At 48.1% G+C, this 22,049-nt stretch overlaps 1 protein-coding gene across 9 annotated transcripts in view; it reads left to right on the top strand.

Moving 5' to 3' along the window:
* The window catches only part of LOC121590985, a 51,611-nt gene extending 30,605 nt beyond the window's left edge, over nt 1-21,006 (top strand). For all 9 annotated transcript variants that reach the window (XM_041911228.1, XM_041911227.1, XM_041911224.1 and 6 more), the window contains exon 3: nt 3,928-21,006. In XM_041911228.1, the coding sequence (XP_041767162.1) occupies nt 3,945-8,555 (4,611 nt within the window). In that variant the 5' untranslated portion in view covers nt 3,928-3,944 and the 3' untranslated portion in view covers nt 8,556-21,006. The remainder of the gene's footprint in view (nt 1-3,927) is intronic.
* Nucleotides 21,007-22,049: the final 1,043 nt, after the last annotated feature.

Genomic DNA, 22,049 nt, shown 5'->3' on the forward strand with positions numbered 1-22,049 from the left:
AAAAAATGAGCGAAAAGGGAGACAGAGACGACGAACCCCGACCGATTGTGCAGCAGGATGCGTTTCGTTACTGAGTTGCTGTTTTTTTGTTGTTGTTGTTGTTGCTTTCTTTCTCTTCTTTTTTGCCCAAAAATTAGCGTCAACAGGCCGCCAAGGGGATGCTGGCCAGCCGCGGGGAAAGAGGCAGGGAAAAGGTTGTGCGTTTGGTTGAGTGTTAGTATTTTTTGGATTTCAATTTGCTGCTTTTTCACCGAAATTCGTCAGTATCCGTCGGGATAGCGCGCGAGACAGAAGGCAGAGGTGCGAAAATGTGCCGTCAGTAATAGAGCGATACAGAGTGTCGAAGATATTCGTGCTTTTGTGTGTCGTGAGATTCGTACGGTACCGAAAACTACAGTGAAAGGAAAGGTTTTACAGAACAAACAGTTAAAATGTAAGTGTTAAGAACGGCATGACGATGAGATGAATTGTGTGTTTATTTTCGGAGCAGAAACGTTAAAGCAAAATTAACTTAAGAACAGTTAAGAAAAACTGTTATTAATGCGTGGAAATGTGTACTTAAAAAGCGGCTCTGTGTACTTGTAATCTTTTTCTTAGGAGTGTGTGTTGTGCTTAATATGGTCTAAAAAAACAGCTTTCAAGTTTCCAATCAAAACTTTACATTAAAAGGAGAAAAACAGCAGTACTTAAATGGATGGAGATCAGTCCCCCCACTGTGTGTGTGTCTGTAGAACGATTTGTGAAGGAAGCAGTTTGGCTTTATGTTTGCTTCCGTTTTATGAGTATAGTTTGATAGTTTTATCCGCAGCCTTTTTGCCTCTCGTTATTTTCATGTTTTCCACAGTGGTTTGCCACTGCGAAGTAAACAAGCTAGTAGAGGAAAACAACCGTTTTAAAAAATGAATAAAATTCATACGCCGACAGAAAAAAGGACTCCGCCGACTCCCCGTTTTTGATATCCAACGCAACAACTTTTGTAGCTCGTAAATATGGAAGATGGAAACTCCCATTTCTCATTCGGCAATCGTGATAGAATCCAGACTTTGCACTCTTTTTTGGTTGTCTTTATCTGTTCACTGAAAAATTCGTTCCTTTCACCCACATCCCTTCCCACTCTCCTGCTGCATGGTCTTGTTCGTCTTGTCTTGCAATGCGTCTGACAAATATGTAGATTGCAAACAAATCGCCTCCCGTTTTACTGTCCTTTTTTTTCGATGGCTTTAGTCCTCCGTGTCTGGTGCCGGTCTTGGTCCCAGCTGGAAAAAACCTACCCAAATGTGGGAGTCAAACGGATGGGACGGGAAGGTGCCATAAGATGTGATGTGAGCCGAGAAACAACGCCAGCCAGCCAGCTTTATGGTGGTGCACTGTTTTTAAATTGAGGAAATGTTTGTGAGTGTTTTTTCTTAGCATTGTTTCAAAACCTGAGCACAAAACACGAACCCGCTTGCTTGCAGCAGCTTGTCGACGGCTCACAAGGAGCAAGAAGAATAATGGCCCCAGACAGACACACGCGGAATGGAATATGCCTGTTTTATATTCCTTTTGTTTGGAAGTTTTATATCACTTTGTAAAACTGTTTTTCTTTAGATATCGGGAGGATCGTTTTTTCTTTCTTGTTGTGCTTGGTGTCCGTCCCGTTTTGCGATTCGGTTGAGTTAACTTTTCGGTGATGCGTGCGTGGGGTTGGTATTTTTTCTTTGTCGATATTATTGAATATTCTATTGCTACTTTGCAGGCGGAGGAAAGGCAATCGCGACAAACTGGCGCCAACCGTTCCAATTATAAACCAAAGCCAGTGGTTTGAGTGCAACAGGAGAGCAACAGTTTAAAGATTAATTTTGCATCTGGCTTTGCGAAGGGCCGCATGCAGATCCGCAGCCTCAGCAAATCAAGCGACAAACCCCTTGTTTGCTAACTACCAATCCCATGCACCTTGAGCGGCACAACACCACCCGTCATCACATTGCTTTACACTGTGCACTGTTTGCTTTGTAAGCAGGGGTTGGGATTTTAAATTCGCTATCCCTTATTTTCGGGTGTTTTCCTTTGTCATGGTCTTGCACTCTCCCTCCGAGCCGTTCGAGGCGGACCGTCCGAACCCGCGCCATCGGGAAAGGTTCATTCAAAAACCATTCAGTCACTTCATTGCTTGTTTCGGTACAATCGGTACAGCAGGCGGCGACCATTAAGGGATCGTGTTGTGACTCAGCATGGCGATACCGCAAAACACCTCTCTCCTCTCTGCTGCTGCTGTAAAGTGGCGGAGTAAAGTTGTGTTTGATTTTTCACCAGTGTGTGTGTGTGTCGTAGATGTCGCAGATGTTCCTTGTTGAACGTACGATTATTATTCTTGTCGGTGTCCCAGAGGCCCTTTCGATATGCCGCCCTTCGAATGGTTGCAGCGGACGCAACAGAAGGCGTAAAGAGTTGAGCGATAGTTTAAACCTTTTATTAAAATGTAGAATTTTAGAATACATTCAAAAGTGAGCTTCAAGCTTCTACAATCATAAGGCAAGGCCACGAGTCATTATAACTCTGCCCTCCGGCCGGTATGTCCTTCTCTTGACGATTTAGCCATTAATCGTCACCCACCGCCTATCCACCCTCATGGGCTGCGCAATAGTGAAAACAAAATTTAACTAATGACGGTAATGACACACACCATTACCAGGGGCCACCTTTCGCCCCCAGACAGCTATGATGGAGTACTTTCAAGCTAGCTGTTAGTGAGCATGTGTGTGCGTGCGTGTGTGTGTGTGCATATGGTAATGCTACATTTTAAATATGTACGATAACGAACCCTATCAGGGCAGCGAGGGAGGGGTCTACCGAGAGAAAGAGAGAAAAGAAACTTTCGACAATTATATATTAATCGGTGGTGTGCCCACTAGCGGGGGTGGTGGCTGTGTTTTCTTTTTTTTTTGGGGGAGGGAGAGTACGCATCCACGGCTTCCGAGTGCCCTTCGAGGACGATTCATAAAACACGAACACGGGTGGGTCGATTTTTTCGAAATGGCTGTGGCTTTATGCTTTTCTAATTTCAACACTCGACATGTTTTCGTTATTTCACGGTGCTCCTTTTCCTTCTTCATACCCTGCTACACACACGCTCCCTGTCAGGAGGGTGACTAATAGTTTGCCGGCGACGCCCTAACACCGCGTTGATGTTTCTTGCGGGGGGACACTGCCCAACCTGGTCTGCCTGCCATTACCGGGCCGCCCGGGCCAAAACGCAACTTTCAAACCGAACGCACTTTTTAGCACCACACCAACACCTCACTCCTGATTACAGCAAACTTTATCTGGCCATGCGGGAGAAACGGAAGAGTGCGGGCAAGCAGGCAGGTGTAAAAAAGGCAGAAAAAAACAAACCCCCCTTGCCAGCCGACAGCCAGTTGGTCCTGCTGATGGTTGCGCTTCACTATCAGCTAGAAGCGCGCGCGCGTTAGAGCCGAAATAAAATCGAAAAATATGTTTATCTATCCCGCTCCGCGCGCCTTTTGCCTTCCAACCGCGCCGCACAAGCGACGAACCCTTTTTTTCGTTTCACCGTTTGAGTTGTTAGGTTGTAGGGGCCATCGGGGTCGAAAGCAGGGGGGAGAAAAACACATTTATTTTGGCACCTTCTGGGGCGTTATGCCGATGGTTGCCGGAGCAGACGGTGGTGGTTGGCTGATCGATCGATTCGTGAGGTGTGGTTGTAAAGCGTAGCGTAGATTGCGAAGCCGCTGCACACTACTCTGCAGCTCCAAAACGGGAACAGATGTCGCCAAATGATGTGTGTTTCTGTTCCTGCCCCCACCACATAGATAGTTCATGAACATGTTTTTAATATTCAAACAAACATTTCAATTTCTGTTTTTAATGCGAACCTCTAAAATGTCTCTAAATCGTTGCCTTCTTTCCATTCGTCTCCCGTAACAGTGATCAACAAGCGCGCGATGGCTGCCTCAGTCTACGCCACACCGCCGCCGGAACTGAGCGGCGAGGAAGCGGTGCTGAGCGATGCCTCGAACTCATCGCAAACCAACAGCTCCCACAGCTCCACGCTGAAAGCGTCCAAGCGTACGCTCTCGTCCTCGTTCCTGAACGCGGCCACAACGCAAAGCAGCTCGCTGACCACCACCTCCCAGCTCAGCTCCGACTCGCTGCCCGATCTGTCCAAGAAGCGCCGCAAGCAGTCGATGCCGATCCGGTTCTCCTCCAACGGTGCGGCCATCGAGGTGCCACCGGCGGCCGACACGACGATAGTCGATGTGGACGAACGGTCCGCCGATGAAGCGCGGCCCGCTCCGGAAGAGAAGCAGCAGCAGCAGCATCGAGCAACGGGGGAAGCGAACGGGTCGCCGAATCCCGCCAGCCCGGCAATGGAAACCGGCGACGACGAGGAGGAAGCCGCCCTGCTCGAGGAGCAGCAGAACAACTTCCAGAAGATATTCCTCTCGAACCTGAGTCAATTACAGCAGAAGCACCTGCAGCTGCAGCAGCAACATCAGCAGCAGAACAGCGAAGGGTTTCTCGGGCTAGCCAGTGCCGGTGCAACGCTGCCGGAGAGCTTCCTCACCTCCAAGCTGAACAGTTTCATCGCGCTGAGCGGCGTGCGGACAGCGGCGGATCGTGAGTCGAGCTCGCTGGCGCGAAGTGAGGACGAGGAGCACGACGATGGCCGGGACGAGCGGGCCCAATCGCTTGCCGAAGAGGAACCGAGAAGCCGCGAGCAGTCGCCTGTTAGAAAAAGCGCCACTGCCAGTGAGGATGATGGGCAGAAGCGCCAGGACGGTGAGCGCGAAGGTGGTAATGGCCATCCATCAGCACACGCGCCACCGAGGCACGATTCACCGACGGCCGACGATGGGGAGGGAATACGGCAACCGGAACAGCACGCAACGACAGCAAGCCCACCGAAGATCTCGCTCAAGAAGGAGCTGCTGATGGACCCGGAATGGGACGGGGAGATTCGGAGCAGTCTACCGAAGGCGGACGACTGGATCTCGATAGCGGGGCTGTCCTTTCCGTTCCCACCGGAGGCGGCCGCCGCCCTGTCCGCCTCGGGCTATCTGCCGCAGCTGCCCCTGCTGGGCGTGCCGTCTGTGTCCGCGTTCGGGCCGGCCGGCGAGGGCAGCGGGGCCGGGCGCGGACCGGGCGTGCCACCGCTGCGCATCTTCAACCCGGAAGCTTACTGCGACCTGTGCAACAAGGAGTTCTGCAACAAGTACTTCCTGAAGACGCACAAGGCGAACAAGCACGGCATCTACGAGCCGGCCGCGAGCAACGGCAGCGCGGACGCGAACAGCTCCGCCCTGTCCGCCATGAGCAACCCGTTCAATCCGATTCACCAGCTGTCGCAGGTGTTCCAGCTGCAGCAGCACCCGGGCCCGTTGGCGGGCGAACCGATGGAGAAGCAGCTGCCGGCGCTGGCTGTTGCCGCGCTCGAGACGGATCGTATGGCGCCCCAGTCGATGCTGCAGGGGGGACATGCCCAATCCCTGGCAGCTGGCCAACAGCAGCAGCAGCAGCAGCAGAGTCAGCAAAGTGCGGGCAAACCGATGCCGCCGTTGCCGGCCCGCTCGGCACACTCGCCAAAGGTCGCCGGAGGAACGCCCAACCCAATACAGCCCACCGTGTTTTGTGACATTTGTTTCAAAAAGTTCAGCAGCCTCAGCGCCATGCGCAAACATCGCAGCAAGGCTCACGAGCTGTCAAGTAGCAGTAATCATCAACTGCAACAACAGCAGCAGCAGCAGCAGCAGCAGCAACTTCATCAGCAGCTTCAGCATCATCTGCAGCAACAATACCACCAGCAGCTGCAAAACCAACAGCAGCAGCAGCAACAGGCCGCAAAACACGCCAGCTCTCGGCCGGACGCGCCAGACGCGGGCGGTGTCGACTCCGCCACAAGCATCACGTCCGGTGCGCTGCAGCTTCCCGATGGGTTCCGCGAGGACTACACGATCGAGCAGGAGGACGCCACGTTCACGCCGCAGCCCCGCAAACTGTCGCCCCATTCGATGCAGGCCGCCAAGGAGGCGAACTTCTCCGCGGACAAGCTGCGCCGCCTCGGCGTGGTCAACCCGGAAGCGTTCTGTGAAATCTGCTGCAAGGAGTACTGCAACAAGTACTTCCTGCGCACCCACAGGCTGAAGCGCCACGGCATCCTGCCCACGCCGGACGAGCTGAAGGACGAGGCGCGCCAACCGTGGGCCCCGTTCCTGCAGACCAGCCCGCTGAACCTGATCATGGGCGGTACGGCGGCGGATGTTGTCGGCGCGCGGATGGCGCTGCAGGCCGCGTCCCCTTCCTCACTGCGGAAGCTGATAGCGGCTGGTGGCGGTGAGCTAACCGGAGCGGGAAATGGCAGCAACAGCAGCGGCTCGATCGCGATCGAAGGTGCCAAGGGGGTGGAGATTAAGCGCGAACAGTCCCCGTCGGCGAAGCTGGACAATGGCGGCGGTGAGTCGGACGATCAGCAGCAGTCGCAGGACGGTGCACCGGGCAACGGGAGCGGTGCCGAGGGGGGCAAGGACGGCAGCGACGAGGATGCGGAGGCGATCAGCGTCGACCTGCAGAAGCTACAGTCCATGATCATGCAGCTGAACGATCTGAACAGCATGCAGCAGCAGCAGCAGCAGCGGAAGGTGGGCTGCGGCGTGTGCGGCAAGGAGCTGGCCAATCAGTACCTGCTGCACGCCCACATGATCCAGGAGCACGGGGCGCTCGCGCTGGACAACAACAACGGCCCGAAAGGGTCGCGCGTGCCCACGCCGAACGCCGATGCGCTCGAGGCGTGCAAGCAGTGCGACAAGGAGTTCGCGAACGTGTACATGCTGAAGCAGCACCTGGTGGAGGTGCACGGCGGCGGGCTGCCGGGTACGGCGAGTCCGAAGCGCGAGGGTTTCGTCACGCCGGAGCGTCCAACGACGGGACCACTGCCGGGTGGGACCACTGGAAGCGGTGGTTCGGCCGGTGGCAACGTCCCGATGCCACCGGGCGCTCCCGCGTACGCCGACCGCAAGCCCAGCTTCTCGATGACGCCCACCAGCAGCTACTGCGAGATCTGCAACAAGGAGCTGTGCAACAAGTACTTCATGAAGACGCACATGCAGCGCATGCACGGCATCGAGATCGAGAACGGGGCCCAGATCGGGGGCGTCGTGTGCAACATCTGCAACAAGGAGCTGTGCAGCAAGTACTTCCTGCGCGTGCACAAGCACAACACGCACGGCATCGTGGAGGAGGGCGCACCGCTGCCGCAGCCACGCCAGAACGGTGCGGCCGCGCTGGCCGGCGAGCTGGGCGCGGAGTCAACCGATGCCGGGTTCCCCGGCGGACCGGCCGACCTGAAGCCGGGCGAGGTCAGCGACCTGAGCAACCGGTACTACTCGCACTTTACCGAGGTGTGTCCGCTGTGCAGCCGGCGCTTCCGCAGTGCCAAGTGGCTGCGGGCGCATCTGCTCAGCGACCACGGCAAGGTGGGCGTGGAGAAGCTGAAGGAGCTGGAGCAGAAGCTCGGCGCCCAGAACGGTGGCGCGTTGATGGGGAATGGGCCGGGAAGCGCCGGCAGTGGCAATAGCCGCAGCAAATCGAACAGCCCGTCGCTGAAGGTACCGAACGGGGCGGCGGCGGCAAACAGCGAGGGCGGCAAGTATGGGCCAAAGTCGCCGTTCGGTGGGCTGAGCCCGGCCGAGGCCGTCAAGTTCCTGCCGAAGGGGGCCGGCAGCATTCCGGCACTGTTCGGGCCGGACCAGCAACAGCCAGGCTCGCCGATGGGCGGCCTGAAGGGATACCAGTGTTCGTACTGCTCGTTCGCAACGCCACTGCTGCCGTTGCTGTTCATCCACGAACGGTCGCACTCCAGCTTGAGCATCGTACAGCAGCAGCTTCTTCAGCAGCAGCAACAGCAGCAGCAGCACCATCAACAGCAAGAGGAAGCGCAAGCGGTGGCGGCAGCGGCTGCGGCGGCGGCGGCTGCTGCGGCCGCTGCCCTCGGAGCCGCACCGTTCGCACCGCTGCTCAAGTCCGAATCGGCCGTCTCGCTGGCGAAGGACCAGTCGGCCAGCCAGCTCATGCCCGGCACCTCGTCCGAAACGCCCTCGTCGACGCCGGCCTCCACCCCGATACCCTCGCTGTCGCAGGAAGCGCTCAACCTACACCAGCAGCCGGCCCGACGCTCCCAAAGCCCCGAGCTGGCCGGATCGCCCCGCCCCGAGCTGGACGCACCGCCGAAGCCAGCCTCGCCGAAGCCCGCCTCGTCGCCGTCGGTGCGCGGTGAACCGGCCGCGATGCTCTCCGAGGTGGCCAACCTGACCCAGCGCCCGGCCGTGTACGCGCTGCCCCAGCAGAGCGGCCCGCTCATGATGCAGTCGTTCCTGATCGAGGAGTCGGCGGCAGGTGCCGGCGGGGGCCCCCGGTCGCCCAGGGATGCGTCCGACAAGGCGGACGGGTCGTCGCCGCTCGCCCCGGATCACAGGTTCGTACCAGCCGTTGTTTTCCTACCCGTTAAAGAGCGTATCCTCTCGCCGATGACAATATCGTTCAATCTGAGCCCGGCCTAAACCGGGCCGGGGTGGGAACCGGGTGTGAACGCCCAGACCGTTCCCTTCCTCTCTAGTCTCTAGTCATCCAAATGGCCCGACCGGCTGAACCGGGTGCTGACGGGGCAAAATCAACCTTGTATCGCAAAGAAAATCCGCAAATACGTACGTAAAACTTATCCTTTCGAAGAAGAAAACAAAAATCCAAATCCACGACCTAGATCTATCGCAAGAAGAAGAAGAAGAAGAAAGTATAATAATATGTGAAGCTAGTGAATGTAAAACCCCTAACCTTTAAAGTAGACCTAATCGCCGGGAGCGAAAGCATAAGTTCTTTGTTTGCCGGCAGCAAACCAAGCATAATGCTATGGCCTGTCTGTTTCGACGCTGTCAGACACTTGTAGAGAAATTCACACAAGACAGAAGGGCTTTAATCGTAATCGTTGCAACAAGTATCACCATCCAAAACGCGTTTGGATGCAAAACTAAGGCCATAAACACGCAGAAAACTAAGCAAAACTTCCTTCATATGTGTAGTGCGTGCCGGCATTGGTGATAAAGGTGTGTCACCTTACATCCAGGATTGAAGCGCAAGACTGAACCAAAGAGAGAGTTACCTATAAAAAACGCTAACAAACACAAACAACCAGCAAGGTCATTATAAAGTCTCTGTGCCATGTCCCCGCTGTCACGCTGTGTGGAAGGATGATTGTTTTAACCGAATCAGTAAACTGTCAAGCTTTTTATCAAATCGCTCCCACACAGCCCAAGCAAAGCGAAGTATCGACAAAAAGCGATCGAAACAAAAAAATACAATGAATGTTTGTCTCGACTAATCTTTCAAATGATATGGCAAATTAATCAAAATAACAACAAAATAGCTATAAAGCGTGTAATTCATCTGCTCCTGCGTAAGAGGCGGATGAAAATAAGAGTGGACCACGGGTGCGCCTGTGTGCAGGAGATTCATTTAGCGGCGTGGCAGGAAGGAAGCAGAGAAGGCTAACTTCTTCGTGATGTTCTAACAAAGTTCCTATTATGAGTAAAACTGAAACAAACTGACAACTGAACTTGTTGTATTTCTTCGGGTATGATAGATTTTTTTTAGAGAAAAAGTCTTATGCGTCGTTGAAAGAAGGATAGAGACGGCAGAACCTACATTGTGCTTTGCGGCCATTTTCGCGTGATAGGAAAAACGCAAATAAATCCGCAAACATAAACAGACGAACAAGCAAACAAAATCGATAAGTGTGTAGCGCTAAAATATCATTTTTTTGTGAACGCCATAATAGGGATTGTTAATAATTTATGCAACCGATTGTACCATTGAGCGCAGAGAGGAAGTGTTTGTTTGAAATGTTTTAAAAGCGCTACATCGTTTCTGATTGTTTGCATCTTTAGGTTATGTGTAGTGTAGTGAAACAAGAACGTAACAAACAAACAAAAACCCAGACAGAATGTATATTTATGCAAACACAGACAAACACAAATCATGGATGATGATGTATAGGGGAATCATTCCAAAACATGAATTACCATTTACTCAGGGTATTCGATGGTACAACCGATGGCAGACCGGAAGAGAGTGCAACAAATATTAGGCTAAACGTAACTGCGAACTACCTAGGGCAAGGCGTGTGGCGGCACGCAACTATTCAGGGATGATAAAAGGTAGTGCACCTACCACTTAGAACGTAGACAAAATACATGTCGCCGCAAAGCGAAGAAATACTTATCCAAACTCACACAAACACCGAAAGTTACCAGAAGGCGCCGTAGATCCTGTAAGTACAAGAGATTCTATTTAAACGAAGATAACCAAAATAAACCCCGCAAAGCAAAGCAACACAAAGTACAGTGGGTAACAGGGCCGGGAAATTCGGGGCAAGCTCCCCGTTGGCCACAATACTTCCTCCTTCAGTACGTAATATGTCGTCGTAATATGTTGAGCGAACCAAACATTCAAATCATTGCTAGTCAAAACCGAAACCAAAGGGCGATTAGATCATTAAACAAAATCTACCATTTATAGCATATACTTATACATATACATATACATACATTATTATATATATATCCTAGCGTAATTACCTAAACACCCTTAAAACAAAGAAAACTTAAGCTGTTAGTGTTAGTATGCTGTCTCTTTTTCCTCAGCTGTTTTAACGCAATCCTTTTACCACCAGCAACCCACAAAAGAGTAGTTACCAAAGAGGCTCGTTAGACATTTGTTGCAACCAAACTCTCGGAGCAGCAGAGCTAGTTTAAGTTAGTGATCGCATTTAAGTTTAAGCGATCTTCCCGTCTCGTGTTTGACATCATGGAGGAGTCGAGCAGCCCGTAGTACAGCCAGTACGCAGTAGAAATAGGCGAGTTGCTAGATCCTTAGGATAACAACCTTGGTGTAAATAATTTGTACGCTTACTTTTTTGACTTCTTTCCGTTCGGTGTCACGGTGTGTCCCTTTCCCGATTCGGTCATATGCAGACGGGGGTGTGGCTACTCCCAATCGGTTCTCGCAGAGCTCTTCTGGTTTTAGTGTCCTGTTTCCGGTAGCAGTAATTGCTGTTCCATCAGTCGATCAGTCCCGCTTAGCAGTTTAGTAGTGTAGTACAAACGAACCAGAAGATAGTTCCCTTCTCCTCATTAGAGGTCCCAATCCCAGCGATGCGTTAAGATAAAACAACATACAGAAAATCCCCGCAAATCTACGCAACGGGCAAAAGCGATCCATGATTCTCGAGCAGTTGCTCAGGTTTACCGGGAGAAAACCCCGTCGTTTCCTCTTCAGTGTATCGTACGGTTGGTCGCGGAAATTCGCAAAGCGATTCTGCACAATTGTTAATCCACTGCTTTGGCACCTTTTGTGGCGAAGCGGCAGGATATCAGGCGGGTGCGTAGTAGGCTCTCCAACAGGTTGGTTTCCTTCGAAACAAGACATAAGGAGTGGAAAGATAGGAAAGACTTTCCTGTAAGAATCTTCAGGGTTGGTACCAAGCAAGACAGAGAGAAAGGGAAAGAGCGTAAATGCGAGAAATAGCAAAACAAGGACTATGGATGCGTAACATATGATGATAATAGCACGTTTTCTGCAATTGCTATAAAACAAAACAAAAAAAACAACAATGGAACTGTACAATGCTGTGTGCCTTTTTTTTAGCAATTGCGGACAAACGGATCAATAAGAAAGCGTACCCAGGCTCGAAAGCGGAATAGTAGAAACGAAACAATATACAGAAGGAAGTGAGAGTAACACTGCAAACAAATGACGTAAGCAAAGCACGGGCTACAGGAGCGCGAGATGTGTGCGTTAGGGGCGTTCGGAAGCTGGATTGTTTGAGTAATTAAGAATTAATTAGTAATATTTCATATATTTGTAATATATAATTTCGGGTGATATATGAAGTGTTTGTAATTAATTGTGACCGGGAAGACTAGACACCACGGGAAGACAAAAGACACGGGCAAGAATCCACAACACAAAAGCGACCGGGTCGTAACAGCAAAGGGCAAAACAATAATTGATAATAATGCAACTAGAACATGCTAAAGACCAGTGTGTATGCTTTGTAAGACCGAGCAATCGGCTGGTGATGAATGCTGCAGAAGAGAACTACCTAGAGAAACAGCAGAAGCAGCGAAAGGTGTTACATAGAGTACTGTATCAAACACATGCCATAGTTGGTATCACACCTTTTCACTATTTAACTTCGACGAAAGACACACACACAGAGACAGAGCCCAGTATTAGGCAGATGTTAGGACAAAACTACACCAAAGATCAAATCTGGCGCCTGATCGAATATCATCAACTATACATCGCGACTGCCAATACCTCAACAAGAGACTGAACTTCCAGCAGATAATCACACGATCCTAATGATGTTCCGCTCGTCCACGTTGCGCTATCTGCTATCAATCTCTGGTTTCTGCTGAAATTTATTCAAAACCTTTCGATGTCATGCGCTGAAACGTAAACACGAGGGAGGATCAATTATTTTGAATGCCATATTTAGATGATATAGAACACACTATTAGCTCCATATTTAACACCCTTTTTAATAATGACTGAATGCGTGTTGAATGTTTTGTTTATCGTTTTCCACCTTAGACATCCACCACAAGTCGACTTGAGTCGCTAAGAGATAGCGAAACCTGACGTCCCAGCACGGGGGTGTTTTGCATACTCCGATTTAATTGAATCATTCGTAACGGCACATAATCGCTTGCTTCATGGTTCTTGTAACGCTGTCGACAAGGATGTGTTTGTCTAGCTCACAGCTCAACAGCGTAGAATCTAGATCGTCTAGATCTAGAAGTCTGTTTCGGGTTGCAAGGTGATACAAGACACAAACACTGCGAAAGAAACCCCAAAGAAAATTCACCCAGGACACACACACCACAGGATTCCTCAGTCAGTGAAGTTTCCCTTCTCAACGGTGGCATGGTAGAACGATTGTGGCATCCGATTCGTTATGGCGCGATAGCATTTTGCATCGAAATGAAGTGATTATTAGGCGCCGCCTCAGACGTTGCTTCGCTGTCTTTGAAAGCTTGCGACGTTGAAGTTCGTTCGTGCGCTCCGTTTCACAATGGAAATTGTTGGAGCGATAAGGTTTCGATGTTTTACAGTCAGTTTGAGAGTTAAAGTTTGAGGAGAACCAACAATCTTATCGCTATTTTAAATGTGTTATTTTATGAATTGAAATAGCCGTGGCCGTCGGTAAAGATGAGATTTGTAAATCGGAAAAGTTTGAACAAACTGGCGCCATGTTCGCGAGTCCTTCGGGATGACACCACCCATCTTGCCGGCGCGTGCTTTATGTCCCAAACCGAGTGTGCACAATTTTGATGAACGACCCATTAGTGGTTTTCATAATAAAAAAAATGTTTCGTTTTTCGTTCGATGTGACCAGCAACACATGGAGCTGTACCGAGCCACGGCCAAAACTTGCTGGACAGTTTGGTGGCGATTGTTATTACACTCACACCAATATCTCACCCTCTCTGTGGCAGCAACTGCGAAAGGAGTGTATTTTTTGTGGTTACAAAGCAAACAAACAATTCTTATCAAAATATAAAATCCCCTCTCGCGCGCTCCCTCTGTCTCTTTCTCGGTGGCTATTATGATAAGCCGTCGTTAGTATTTTGTTCGCTTCCTGCGCTGGCATAGTCCTGGTGTGGCCAGGGACGGGCGGTGGCCCAGGGAAAATAAATTATTTATCGATTTTATTTTTTGTTTCACGCGCGTACGCCTGCCATTTCCTTTCCTCGGCGGCCTCAAGCGTTCATTATGCTATCTCGAAGTCATTATCGAAGCTGAAGTTTTTATTTCGATTTTTCCCATAATATCTACCGAAAGTGCCAGTGCCCGAAAAAGCGAAAAAAAATAACAGTAAAAACTAATGGCAGAGGGTTGAGGGTGTGAGAAAGAGAAAGAGACATGCGACAAACGACTAAAACCGATCCAATATCTGTCGAACTCGAAGACTGATACCATTTCGGCGGTAACGTCAACATCCAACGCTGGGTCGTCGTGGCCCGGGGAGCCGGAACGCGCTGGGACACATATAAATCCGTCCGGTTTTTGTCGTGCACCCTTCCACACACTACCACTACTACTACTACTCCCACAAACTGGTCAGTCTGGGGTGGATTAATGGCGAGCCCCTTCGAACTTCTGTGCGGATGGGTTCTGTAAAACTGGTCAATCCATTTCCTACTTTGTGGCGGGGAGGGTGGATTGGTGGCGAACCAGTAAGGATCATATAAATTTGATTAAATTTATGTATGTGCGCAGTTAATGACCACCGAACGGTTCATTGGGTTGGTGTTTTTTTGTTGGAATGCCACCATCTCCGTCCGTCTCTGGCCCTTTACTGCTATTGGGCGGTTATGTGTTATTTTACGCCTCTTCGGACTCGGGGGCTCACTGTTTGGGAAGCATAAGGTTTTTGTTTTGTTGTTTTCGAATGTGACTGATGATGCGTCTGCGTGTGTGAGTTCGAGTGTTATTGTAGTCTTATTGTGTGATGTGTCCACTTCAATTTTTATCGCCCAAAGGCAGAGGGAGCGCATTTGACGCCACGCCAGAAATCTTGTGCTCTGCGCTGTTTTTTGCCAATTTATCACGCTGGACACCATTTTTGCCACTCACACACACACATGTGTCTGTATCACTAGTTTGTCGTAAAAAAATCAATAACGCTGGAAAACGAAATGCATCATAAACTGTCGCAGCTTTGTGGTGATAAATTACATTTTTTTACACACAAATATGCTTCAACCCAAGGGCCGCTTTTAAAGCGCGGCAGGGAAACTGCACACAACATTTCCCCTCTCCCGACACGAACCTGCAGAGATGGGCTCGAATTTCGATTTCTCTTTAGTTTAATTGTTCAATACTGAACGTTTATTGCTGCTTGGCATAAAAATCGGACCCTACTCGCCACAGGATACCAAGCCTGGGCATCGCAAGGGCATGCCAATCCCAAAAATTTAACCGAAAATATTCAAAATCTGGCACAATTAATGGCCCCTGCCACTATGTAATGCTCTATTCCATTCAGAGGAAAACTTTTTTTTCTTCTACTTTTCCTCTCAATGCTCAATTCCAATCGCGTGCTCGTTCCGCGATATGTTACACACTGTTTTGAAAATAATAATGGTTTTTGTTGTTGCACAGGGGGGACCCCATGCTTTGCATTCGAAGGAAAACCGATCGCCACCTCGGCATTGTCCCTTCCGTCAATGTTAACAAACGTTTCCCTTCGAAACCATTTGGGTGAACCGAGGAGAAAAGGGGACTGCAGAAGGTTCGTATCTCTTCCCGAAGGTCCTAAAAACTATTGAACAACGACGGTTGAACCAATTTGCAGCCTCCGCCTGTATACAGGACACGTTCGTCGCTTGGTGTTTTTGGGAGATTTTTCGTCCTTTTTTGCGTCGTTGTTCGGATATTCATGATTCATTGATCTGTGTAGTATGTGTGTGTGTACATAGATTTGTATTTCTTCTTTTGCATTCTACGACTTCAATTTTACTAGATTCAAATTCACACACTCACAACTGTATGAGATTGCTGATTTCTCCCTTCTTGAAGGGAATGGTCGTTCGAACCGTAACCAAATTAACAGCATAAATTATAATTATTCCATGCTGCTGCTGATGCTGCTGCTGCAGGACGCATGCACAAGCGAAAAGCCGATTGTATCGATGAATTAACGGCCATCGGCACGGGGCAAACGGTCGGTCGGTCGGTCCGAAACACTCGTAGGAATCAAAAATTTGCATCCCATTTTAGCCGGAGGGCGAGTGAGTTTTTGGTTTCCATATTTTGCAGCAGCAAGCTTGCGAAGGGTGGAATATGGTTTAGGTAATTCTATCGGCAGTGCATGTGCCGAATTTGTGAAACGAATGAATTTTTTCTATTGCATTCTTCAAGGGCACGTAATATTTTTACGTTGCACTATCCTGTAAAATGAACCCTCCAGATGGACAAACTCGATGGCAACCGAGAGTGCTTTTTTTGTTCGAAAAAGAATTTCATTTCACAGTCCCTTTGCAAACTGATACAATGGCCAACGCCTAGATGACCCTTGTCCAGAATTGATCAGCGGTTGATAGCAAATAGCAGGCGGGCGACGAAAGTGGACGGAACAAACCAACCGAACAGAGATAAAATAAAACAAAAAATAACAACTTGACCACCAGGGTAGTACAAAGATTGGCTCAATTTACCGACGACTTGCCTACGACGCGCATTATGCTGCTGCGTATCTCGAGCACGGGAGCTGCCAAATGCAAAAAGCGCATCAACCACGCGTAACCGAGGCAGAGGGTAGCAGCGATCGATATCCGATAGCCTGTCGTTTCGAAATCGTGCAACGCGAGAACAATTGTGCATAATCGGTTACGGCTGAAACCTGTAATCGATGCGCCGGGAACACTGAACACAGCGAATGGCCGTACATCGCGAAATGTGGATGCTTCAACGAGATAACGTAATGGGATCGATTATTATAGCAACAAAAAAAAACATGAACATTTCAAGGAATCGGCAAGGCGAGCCAAACGATGATTACACCAACATCACATAATACATAAAATCCACCTTCTCAAAACAGGCGAATGAGATAGGTCAGAACTACAAACACATCGCGTAAAGAAAAAGCATAACAAAAACCTTATCCAACGGATGATGGTTGATGATTTTGTACAAAAAAAAGAAAGAAATCGAAAAATATTGCAACCATGTAACGACAGTGCATGGTATAATGGTATGTGTAGTTAAATTGCATTTAGAACGCAGCAAATTTGGAGTTTATTCGTATGTCTCTCGTACTCTAACTATGAATTGAACGCATGCATTCACACATATATATCTTAGAACAAATTCTCAGGCGTCCAGAACTACAACAGACATTTTTGTGTGTAAGGATACGTAAGGAAAGGGAACGCAAACCGAAACCTAACTTACCTACTACTATGGTTGCAGGACTAATTGTGTGTACTTTAAGGAAAGAAATAAAATACAAACATTTAGTAACAAATCCACGCCCCACTGCAAACAAAACAAACCCCCAGCTGCAAAGAAGGAAAGCATACTTCACATGGAACAAAATTTCAGAGGGGGGAAAACTGTTTCTAGGAACGCGAAAACTGCTTATTGAGGAAATTTTGTTTGCAGCAAGTTTCGTACGCGTAACATTACATTAATATGCAACCAAAGCCAAGCGGCGATGGCACTGGATATCCTTCCCACTGTGCAGAATTGTTTGTTGTGGACGTGAAAAGCAAAACAGTGGACAGTGTGTGTGTATGGTAAACAAACTTATATCGTAACAATTATTAGTAGCAGCAGAACAAAGCAGTGTTTTATGAGGTTAAGGTTTTTGGGGGCTTCGTGGGCGGGTAAAGAAACAAACAAAATGCAAATCGCGTGAAACAACATTGTTCAACAGTCTCAGGAAGTATAACAAGACACAAACGCAAACTAATAGACTAACAGAGGAAGGTAAAACAATGTAAAACTATGTGTGAATTATCTCTCAAACACAAACAAACACTATTACAAACAATTTCTCTTGAAAAGGAAGATAACTTAAAAAAAGAAAGAAATGAAACACAAAAATAACAATAACAATAGCAGCAGATAAGTGAACCTATAACACGCTGCAAACGATAAAAAAGTGGCTAATGGAATAGAAACAAAAGTGCAAGCAAAACGGAAAATCAAACCAATAGTATGTGCGTGTAAATGTTAGACCGGACAAAGATACAAAGTAGCAAGTAACAACAAAACGTACCTTTTGAAGCAAACCCCTAAACTTAATGCAACTCTAGCAACCAAAACAAATGAAGGTGGAAAAAGCATACATTTAAAACAAAAAATGAGCGAAAAATCAAAAGAACCTTTTGTACCTTTGTGCACCTGTTATTTTGTAGGTGCCACTGGTTCAGGTTCAAAAACTCCTCTCGTATCACCTTCCTACAACACACAAAGAATAAGCAAACAGAACAAGAAAACACAAACAAAACCCGTAAACAAACCCGTTTTGCTCTCAAATACAAAGGAAACAGAACGTGAGTTTCAAAATGCCAGTTACCAAGTTAATGTTTTTTAGTTTCTTTTTTGTTTGTTTTCTCACGCGGTTTTATATCGCTCTGTTATGGCAACAAATGAGTTGAAAAGTCGTTTTGTTTTGTTTTGTTTTTTTTTTTTTTTACCGTTAAGCAAAGCTGACCGCTTCAGGTGGTTATGGATGGTACACGCTTTTTACGAGTTTCCGTATACTAATTGCAAAACACAAGTTTGCAAAGCACTTCATTTACCTTCGTCCCACGCCTAGCTCAATCAAATAATCGTTAAAAGATCATATCCGTTTACGATTTTAACATCGCATCAAACAGAACACTCACTGTACGGAGGCGATGTAGGGGCGAGTGTACAGGGAGAGCGAGACGGATGCTGGGTTAAGGGCTGGCTGCTGCAAGTTGAAGATTTCGACAGTCAATGTCGGTTGTTGGTTGGGGTCCATCCATCATGCAATTTATGGTTTGTGGATGGATTATGTTTTATAACCTATAAAATTGCACATCCTTTCTCGGCAAAAGGAAGCATCCTCCTACAACGCTTGAATATGGTTTATTCAACTGCGACAATAAAAAAAAACAGCAAGCAGTCGTTTATCGTGTTCTCGTAATGTGGTGTGCGCCCTCAGTCCGGGTCAGTTTACGACATTTGATGTCATGTTATTGGGTTGCAAAACTTTTAGCATCCTTGTTTGTCGCTCGCGAAGGCACAGCGCGTGTTTGGAATTAAATGGTTTATTTTGCTTTAAACTCCTTCACTTCTTAATGCAACATAAACTCACTGGAGTTAACGTGTCCAACGGCTTCATCTGTTTGTAATTTTTCACACGCTAAGTAAACATGCGTTGCACGTATCAGTGCTCCGGCTTGTACATTTGCAATGGACCTTCGGCCTCATTCTACTCCACCTTTCAATCAGCTATTCCTTCCAAAATGAGTCTATTTTGTGCACTCTTTCTCTTTGCACGTCCAAGTAAAGACGAAATGTTGGCTGCTTGATTTACTATTTGTGTTCATTTAGTTGGGATTGAATCTATATTTTCGCCCTATCCCCCTATTTCGCCTTTCCTTTCCTTTTTCTATGCTTTTGTTTCCCTCTTCCTAAGTAAACTGACGATAGTATAGCTAGATGGGAGCGTGGTAGGTTCGAATCGACACTACCACCTTGTCGATTTACAAGCCATCGGCCACAAGCGCGCTGCTGTGCCGCAGATCCGTGTCCACATGTGCAACGGGCTTCTTCAGCGTTCGTCTTACGTAAAGTGAAATTGCGAAACAACCACAAAACGTGTAGCATACATCAAAAACTCTGCCTTTTTCCCATCCTCTCCTCTCTATATTAGTTGGCCCTCTAACATCAGAATCCAGAATCAACAAAAGCGAACGCATTTATTCGGTTGAATCATACTGTTTTTTGTACGTCGGTTGCTTGGTAGTTTTGGACTCCACACCGCAATGATGGCAGTAGGGCTACACCATATTGAGGTATATTGAAAAACATCACGAAGGAAGCAACGCACCAGCATCTTGGAAGCTTGCATAAACATTCATCAGTGCCGGATGGACGTGGTACCATCGATAGCTAACGCTGACGCACTTCCGTCGATAGTGGTGGTGCTGGTCGTGATGGTGGCACTTTGCAAAAAAGAAGGGAAATGGTTTTCATTTTCCACCCTACTCTACGCACAGACCAAAGATGCGTTTCTCGATGTTCTCTATTCTGTGGGTATGCAGCATCAGGCCAACGTACACTGGCCATGGTTTGCGGGCTTGTTGCCATTACCAAATCTAGGACACAGAGCCCGGTTACCGACTGCTTGCGTGAAACTGCGCTTTTCTCTATGGGCTTTTTTGTTGTTGCTTTTGCTGAGGTTTTGGTACAGCAAATGTGGGTTGTTCAATTTCCTGCTCCTGCACACACACACATACACAAAGCCTCTATATGTGTGGTGAGTATTGGCATGTTTTCCTCTGGTCCTTTGCCTCTCCAGCTATCTACAGATTCTATAGAAACATGAAAATGGGCAAATGAAGAAGAAAAAAAGCTTCTTCTCTTATCGTTTGGAATATCTTACGCAGGCCAATGTGTTGCTTGTGCCAATTTTTACCTTTCCCAGCTAGCCCGGGGAGTAAAAACCATTCGTGGGTCAAGACAGCACTGGGTGAGATTGTACAGTGGCACCGACCAATCTGTTTTAAGGCAAGTTTTATTTTAAATTCTTTATAATCGAAGGTTTTTTTAAAAGTATAACTAAAACTGTTAAGAATTCCCTGATAGCAAAGATTTCTTTCACAATTTTATTGGAAAAATGCATTTTGGCATTTCGTTTCCACGTATGTGCTAGGTTCAAATCCTGCCTAAAGCTAGACCCACATGATCGTTTTGCGTTTAGAAATAGAAATTTTTTTTATTGAAAATAAGGCTTATTACAAAGCTTTATAACCTCATCTTCCCGCTGTATTTCACCGTCTCGTCATCGACAAGCAAATGTGCCCACATAGGCTTTCTCTCGTCGCTCGAATGCATTACGAAAAAACCTTTCACCGTAGCTCCGTAGTTTTCCTTTGTGCAAGTCAACACACTTTTCATCTTTACCGGAACGTTCCAAACATTCAATTTCTTTTACCAGATAATTTTACCTTGCACAAAAATGTGTAAAGGAAAAAGTGAGTAAGAACTGAGCCGAACTTTGGGGCCAAATTCGTCTTGCTCTAGACTCCTGTTCTCGTTGCCATTCCAACAGTGCCCCGGCCGTGTGTACTAGCCCGTGAAGATTCCACTTACATTCGCAGTCGTACCAACGCGCGTCGAGAGAAGAAGTAGCAGCAGCAGCAACAAAAAAAAACGCCATTCTCATGCTGGCGATGATGATGAAAGTGAAGAAAAATTTTCCGACAACAGAAAACTTTTTTTCTGTTGCCTTCTTTCCTCCCTATCGCCTCTCTGTGCCGCCCGCCGCAATGCATTGCGTTTTTCATCGGTGGAGTAGATCCTATTTTTCACAACTTTCACTTTTGCCGAGAGCAGCAGCGGCAGCATACCAATTCGGAGGGTAGTTGGGAAGCAAGAGTTTTGCACCGGCAATGCTGCTTCCTTCTATTTTTTCCCTCCGCTTTTTGGGGTGACTGAGGGGTGTTGGAGGGGCTAGAAACGGTGGCGTGTTGCGGTTGCGAGCGATTGCATGAAGAATTTGATGGCTAGAACGTGAAATGAGACCGGAGAGATAAATGGAAGGATGATTTATACCCGCCCAGGCCGCCGCCAGCCTCCCAATACCTCCCTCTCCCTTCCAGAATGCCAGTTGACGGAATGGTGAAGAAAAAAAAACAGCAATGCAAAGACACGCTCTCTCTCTCTCTCTCTCTCTCTCTCTCTCTCTCTCTCTCTCTCTCTCTCTCTCTCTCTCTCTCTCTCTCTCTCTCTCTCTCTTTCGGTGTGTGTATGTGTATGCTCGGAGAAAGAAAAACCTCACAGTTTGCTCCCCACCCGGCCTTTGGGAGGCAGGTTTTGTCTATCGTCGTGCGTCTTGCGATGGTGGCAAGGATGGGGCTTATTTAGAAAATACATCTTACCTCGCCGGGTAGTGTGGTACACACCCACCTCCCCCCCAGTAAAGTCCCCGGGTGCTCGCATTGGGAAAACAGAACAAAAAAAACTACACGCAACAACAAACACAAAACGTTACTTCGCGAAGCAGGTGACGGTTTGGATTTTTGCGTTGTTTTTTTTTGTTTGTGTTCGTTTGCTTTTCTTACTTTTATTTGAACTTCTTGGTTCGTTATCACACAGCCAGTAGTTGGGGGAAGAAAATTAAGCATGGTACAACAGCAGTAGCAGCAACACAAAAACACACACACACCGGATGCATTGGAAGGGCAACAGCGCACGGAACGGCGTGGAGGAGCGAGAGCATGGTTGAT

This window comes from Anopheles merus, chromosome 2R (genome assembly GCF_017562075.2).
Source record: "Anopheles merus strain MAF chromosome 2R, AmerM5.1, whole genome shotgun sequence".
Taxonomy (NCBI): domain Eukaryota; kingdom Metazoa; phylum Arthropoda; class Insecta; order Diptera; family Culicidae; genus Anopheles; species Anopheles merus.